Source organism: Saccopteryx leptura, chromosome 4 (assembly GCF_036850995.1).
Source record: "Saccopteryx leptura isolate mSacLep1 chromosome 4, mSacLep1_pri_phased_curated, whole genome shotgun sequence".
Taxonomy (NCBI): domain Eukaryota; kingdom Metazoa; phylum Chordata; class Mammalia; order Chiroptera; family Emballonuridae; genus Saccopteryx; species Saccopteryx leptura.
Window position 1 is genome coordinate 197,302 of NC_089506.1, and position 6,518 is coordinate 203,819.

General features: G+C 50.0%; 1 protein-coding gene across 9 annotated transcripts in view; it reads left to right on the forward strand.

Moving 5' to 3' along the window:
• Positions 1 to 4,841, forward strand: part of FBXO25 (F-box protein 25) — a 31,166-nt gene extending 26,325 nt beyond the window's left edge. For 8 of the 9 annotated variants that reach the window (XM_066380030.1, XM_066380026.1, XM_066380027.1 and 5 more), the window contains 3 exons: positions 385 to 528; positions 2,180 to 2,206; positions 3,283 to 4,841. In XM_066380030.1, coding sequence (XP_066236127.1) covers positions 385 to 528; positions 2,180 to 2,206; positions 3,283 to 3,372 — 261 coding nt within the window. In that variant the 3' untranslated portion in view covers positions 3,373 to 4,841. The remainder of the gene's footprint in view (positions 1 to 384; positions 529 to 2,179; positions 2,207 to 3,282) is intronic. The other variant, XM_066380034.1, reaches the window with a different exon arrangement.
• The last annotated feature ends 1,677 nt before the right edge of the window (positions 4,842 to 6,518 follow it).

Below are 6,518 nucleotides of genomic sequence, written 5' to 3' on the forward strand. Positions count from 1 at the left end.
CTTTTGACTAGTTTGTTCTTTATGTATTCTAAATACAAGTCCCTTGTCAAATATATGTTGTATATAGCTTATTTTTAAAACTTATTTTTCAACTACATTTGACATACAATATTATTATTAGTTTCACATGTATAACATACAATTAGACTTACTTTTCACTACATAATATGAGCATCACCAGATCCGAATATTTAAATGTTTAACAGCTGCATGGTGTTCCATAGTATGGACGTTGGTTTGTCTGATTAGTCCCTTATCAATTTAATCCAAGTAAGTTTAATTCCAGTAACCCAGTGTTTCATGCACTGTGTGCTTTTGTAAGTAGTTCTCAGACGGTGCTGTGAACACCACCTGCGATTCTGAACCGGTCCCACGTGTGTCCAGTTCTGCAGACACCTGATCCTCTCGGAGCAAGGCCACGTCGAGTGGAAGCTGATGTACTTCGCTCTGCAGAAGTGCTATCCGGCCCGAGAGCAGTACGGGGACACCCTGCAGTTCTGCCGGCATTGCAGCATCCTCTTCTGGAAGGTAACGGCTTCCCTTGGCTCGGGGTGTGGGCTGCAATGCGGTGAAACAAATTCTCCAACTGAACTTGAACCGCAGTGGTGAGAAGGTGAGCAAGTCTGTGTGTGATGAGGAGGAGAATGATATACGTCACCAGGCGCTGGGGCCGGGGCACAGGGCTGTAAACCTGGATCGTGCACTGTGGCGGCATCAGAGATGAGAACAGGTGTCTGGCCACTGCCCCTCCCCGGTGACGGTCCTCCTTGTTGTGACATCAGCGTGGAGGGGCACATCCCCCAGGGGAGTGAGGCTGGCCGGTCGGGCTGGTGTCCTTGGGCCCTCGTCCTGGGTGGGGGCTGTTTGCTGGGCTGATGCCTTTCCTAGGAGCCCCGATCTTGAGAAAAAGGAAGCTCTCTTCTTACCTGGGCCCCAGACTTGGCCTTCACCTCACAGCCACCCCGGCCAGCGGAGCTGTCCTCAGGGAAGCCCCCCTCGGGGCCTCCAGCTGGCTCCTCTGCCCAGCGCACACACACGAGTCACACGGTCACAGTGAACGTGGCTTCTCCTGCATTTGGTCAGCACTTAACCAGACTCTCATTCTTGTCAGCAAGTCCAGCGCTTCCTGGAGAAACCTACACCTGGACACTTATCTCTGGCACTTTCTGCGTCCAGAGCACCTTAGGGATACTTCTTCCCGAGACTTGCCGAGTCTTTGTTTTACTTTCCGCTGTCCAGAGTGTCTCTCATAAAAGTAGATTTTCCATGCTCAAGGAGAACTTCTGCGTCCTCCTCTTCGGTAAAATTTTCTTTTCCTCACATTAACCCTTTCCCCAGGAGTGCTTTCCAAGCTCTGCCTCGAGGTCGAATGTGTTTGAGGTGAGATTTCACAGGGAAAAGTGGGAACACGGGAAGGCTGTGACGTCCTGCAGCCCACAGGCCCCCTCCCTCGGGGTGGGCCTCTGCAAACACCACCTTGTTTGTCTAGAAACGTGTCCTTAATGAGGACATGCTTCCAGAAGTGTCCTTGGGTGACTTCACCCTAACGAACATCAGAGAGGCATTTACACAGACCTGGATGGCACAGCTGCCGGCCTGGACAGCAGGCCCCAGCACCAAGCAGCACCAGACCGAGTCCAGAATGACAGAAACGACTCAACCCAGAGACGCAGGGGCAGGTGGACGAGCTGCTGCTGGGGTGGCACAGAATTTGTCATGAGAGAGGAGCAGAGTGGCAAACACACAGCTGGGACGGCCGTTCACAGCGCAGACTGTGTCCTGTTCATAGTGTCTCCTGCACTTTGTCCACGTGAGCACCGTCCAGGTCCATTGTGACTGGTGGGCCACACCAGCCTGTGAGTGACGCTGTCAGTGGGTACTGACTGTGCCAGGAGCAGCTGTGTTTGTGTCCCCCAGTGAACAGCCTGAGGTGAGGTGTCTCTCCACCTCGTTGCTGGTCAGCCAGGACATGCCCCGTGTTGTGGTCGAAGACCCTCTCTGAGTTCTGGGTCTCGGGGCACCGCTGGGGTCTGTGTGCTCACGTTGCCACCACTGTAACTGCCCGTGTGTCAGCTGACGGTTTCAGTTGTCATAAGCAGTGCACACCAGCCCAGCTCTCTAATCTCTCTCCTTTCTCTCCCTCCCTGCACTCCTTCCGATCTGTCTTCACATCTCCAAGGACTGCCGCCTTGCTTTGCTGTTCAAGGTACCTTGTTCTCTTCTCTGCCCTGCTCGGGACTAACCCAGAGGCTGCCTGCCCCCCTGGGACACCCTGACACCTAGACTGCAGCCTCAGCTGCACAGTGCACGGCCCACGGGGTGACCAACAGCGGACTGCCCAGGCTCGCTTGTTTCAGCCGTCATGAAAGGGTGTTCGTGAAATACCTCAGGTCCTGTTGAGCCAAAGGCTCAGCCTTGAGGGGAAGCGGTAGATGTGTCTCCTGCAATTGCCATTGGGTAAAAGGCACCACACAGCACCTGGGGTGGTCACATCCTCGCTGTGGCCACCTAGGGAATACGCTGACCTGACTGGCCTCTGACTCCTGCTGGCCTGTAACTTCTTTTTTTAATTGGGGGGGAGGGGCAGAGAGACAGACTCCACCATGCGCCTGACCCGGGTCCACCCAGCAAACCCACTAGGGGGCGATACTCTGCCCACCTGGGGCAGTTGCTCATTACTTAGCAACTCAGCTCTTCTTAGCACCTAAGGTGGAGGCCATGGAGCTGTCCTCAGTGCCCTGGGCCAGTTCGCTCCAATCAAGCCATGGCTGCAGGAGGGGAGAGAGAGAGAGAGAGAGAAGTGAGAGGGGGAGGGGTAGAGAAGCAGATGGGTGCTTCTCCTGTGTGCTCTGACCGGGAATTGAACCCAGGACTTACACACGCCAGGCTGATGCTCTACCACTGAGCCAACTGGCCAAGACCAGCCTGTAATCTTTAGGTACCTTGTTCTCTCTCAAGTTTGTCCGTTTTTTCCAAAAAAACTATTTTTCTTCATAAATGCAGTCTGGGGTCTTCGGGTGTTGTGGGAGTGCGGGTAGTCGTCCAGGAGCTGCCGAGGGAAGCCCCCGCTGGGACGAGGGCAGCAGGAACCCTGGTGGCCCCTTCCTCCAAGCCGGGCGGCTTAGATGGAATCTACTGGAGCAGAAATCTGCCAGGAAATTTCTGAACTGGAAAACTGCATGCTGCCTTCTCCATAATTCTCATCACCTTCGAAATGGGTTCTGGGCCTCTTCACACAAATAGCTGCTGACCAATCGTGTAACCGTCTCCCTCCTCCCGCAGGACTCAGGGCACCCCTGCACGGCCACCGACCCTGACAGCTGCTTCACACCTGTGTCCCCACAGCACTTCATCGACCTTTTCAAGTTTTAGAGGTGCCCTCGCCCCTGCCGTCCATCCAGTCAGAGCTGGTGCCCTGCATGCCCGCAGGAGTGACTCACTGGGACTCGTGCTGCCCGGGGGCCGTGCTGCCCGGACAGAGCAGGAGAGGCACCCAGGCAGGAGGCTGCCTGCTTTCCCCTGTGAGAGGGTCCAGGAACCAAGCGACGTCATTTCAACTAACTTCTTTGTTGTTGTTGTTTTTTTGTGTTTTTTTTTTGTTTTTACAGAGACAGAGAGAGAGTCAGAGAGAGGGATAAATAAGGACAGACAGGAATGGAGAGAGGTGAGAAGCATCAATCATTAGTTTTTCATTGTGCGTTGTAACACCTTAGTTGTTCATTGATTGCTTTCTCATATGTGCCTTGACTGTGGGCCTTCAGCAGATTGAATAACCCCTTGCTCAAGCCAGCGACCTTGTGTCCAAGCTGGAGAGCTTTGCTCAAACCAGATGAGCCCGCGCTCAAGCTGGCGACCCCGGGGTCTGGAACCTGGGTCCTCCGCATCCCAGTCTGATGCTCAATCCACTGTGCCACCGCCTGGTCAGGCTCAACTAACTTCTTTAAAAAATTTTCACCTGACCAGGCGGTGGCACAGTGTTGAGAGCATTGGACTGGGACATGGAGGACCCAGGTTCGAAACCCCAAGTTCAGCTTGAGCATGGCCTCATCCGGCTTGAGCAAGGGCTTACCAGCTTGAGCACGGGATTGCTGGCTTGAGCAAGGAGTCACTTGCTCTGCTGTAGCCCCCCTCCCAGTCAAGGCACATATGAGAAAGCAATCAATGAACAACTAAGGAGCCACAACGAAGAATTGATGCTTCTCATCTCTCTCCCTTCCTGTCTGTCCCTCTCTGTCCCTCTCTCTGTCTCTCTGTCTTTGTCACACACAAAAAAAATTCTTTTCTTCTAAGTGTATGAAACTTTGCAACTTTGCATCTTTATAAATATGGCTCTAAAACAATCCTGGATTTTCAGCTCCACATTTGTGCTGAACTGACACTAATGGCCAGTATCAGGCTTACTTGTCACATGGGAGTTTCTCGATTTTGCAGTAATTGGGAGTGGAGGACAGAACAGTTGATCCTTGTAAAATACACTGCAGAATATTTATTTTTCTTAAGATGTATTTTAACCACATGGGTTGTGTCCAAATGATTCCTCTTTGAATGCAGAACCACCCTAGGGAAAATATTTGTGTGTCCGTTCTGGTGTTTAGTGATTGGGTTGTGAATTGTGCAGACTGACCAGCAAAGGTGTGAGTGCTGTGGCCTTGTTCCTCCACCACAGCCCCACTGCTCGTGCACAGGGCTCCAGGCTCTCGGACAGGCTGTCTGGGGGTCCTCAGCAGCCCCCTGGAGGGACAGACGACTACTGAGCATGACAGATCGGGCAGCCTGGCACACCCTGACTTCTCTGTGCTGACACCGCGTTTACAGACAATAAATCCTGTTCACTGACTTGACATTGTTGGTTTTGCATCTTACTGAAAAAGGATGTGCCCATGGTTTTGGTATTTATTGAGACCTATGAAATGTTTATAAGATTGTTTCGATTTAAAAAATAATGCATGTCCACTTTAGAAAATGTATATATAGGTGTATAAAATAAAATCGCCCATAATCTTGCCAACAACTGCTTGCCAGAAAGAATGTGGCCATTGCTTTCAGCAGTTGTGGAGAGAGTTATGGTTGTGTGTTTTCCTCTTTGAATTATCAAGGTCCGGGCCAACACAAAATCATTCCTGCTTCCCTTCGTTAATGCTCTTTCTTCTAAACAGATTAACGTTTGCAGTTTGCATATTTGTCAATGATGATTCTGGATTCTCAGCTCCACATTCTGTGCTGAACTAACCCTGATGGCTAAGAATTATGCTTCTTAATTGTCACACCTGTCTGCATGGGAATGAAACATTTGTGGAAACGTGGTTTCTATTGGCTACACAGTATCACAGAAGTGGAACAGTCCGTGGGGGCATGCAGGCTGTTCTGAGCTCCGCTGTGCACACAGTGACCCTGTGGTGAATGTCTGTATATCTGCTCATCAGCTCCAGGGGTCCAGAGGGAGAGATGAGGGTAAGAGTCAGACCAGGTATCCCAGACTGCTCCTGAAAATAGAAGTTGTTACAGTTCTTCTAAGAGATGAAATATGTAGGATGTGACTATTCCTTTTGCTGCTGGTGCTATTTTAATAAGGAATGGATTATGAGGTTTAACATCGCTTCTGTATATTTAACTGACCATTTGTTGTTTCGTTTTTGGTAAATTACCTCATGTGTTCTTTGCCTGTTTTACTTTTGGAGTTTTGGTTCTTTTTTAAAAAAACAAACATTTTTTTCATTCATTTTAGAGAGGGGAGATAGAGAAGGGGGAGGAGCAGGAAGCATCAACTCCCATATGTGCCTTGCCTGGGCAAGCCCAGGGTTTTGAACTGGCAACCTCAGCATTCCAGGTCGACTCTTTATCCACCTGACCTGTGCCACCACAGGTCAGGCTGTGGAGGTTTTTTTTTTTTATCAAGGGTGTTGGATTATGTCAAATGCTTTTTCTGCATTAAAAAAGTCCCATTTATTTGAGGGGTGGGGAGGGAAGAGAGAGAGAAATATCAACTCGTTCCACTTAGTTGTACACTCATAACTGCTTCTTGTACGTGCTAAGTGGGAATCAAACCCACGCCCTCAGCACGCCAGGACAACACTGTATCCATAAGCCACCAGCCAGAGCCTGCCTTTTTCGCATCTTAAGGTGATCATGTGGTCTGTCTTCCTTCTAATGTGTCTGCTGGTGACGTCTGTATGTTCAGTCAACCTTGCACTGCAGTGCTGTGGTGTTCATCCTTCTTTAAGAATGTACTAGGTGACATGGTTAATAAAATTATATAGGTTGCAGGTGTGCAATTCTGTATTTCATCATCTGGATATTGTATTGTGTGCTCCCCTCCCCAAGTCACATCTCTTTCTGTCACCATCTATCCTTTATCCTAAAGGGTAAGTTGTTGGACTCAGTGTGTTGGAATTTTACTGAGATTTTAGACTACACTTTTCTTGTGACAACTTTGGTCTTTGTATCTGTGAAAATGGCTCCTAGAATGAGCTCGCCCTGGAAGTGTTCTGCTGGGTTTTTTGGAGTTTGTGAAGAATTGG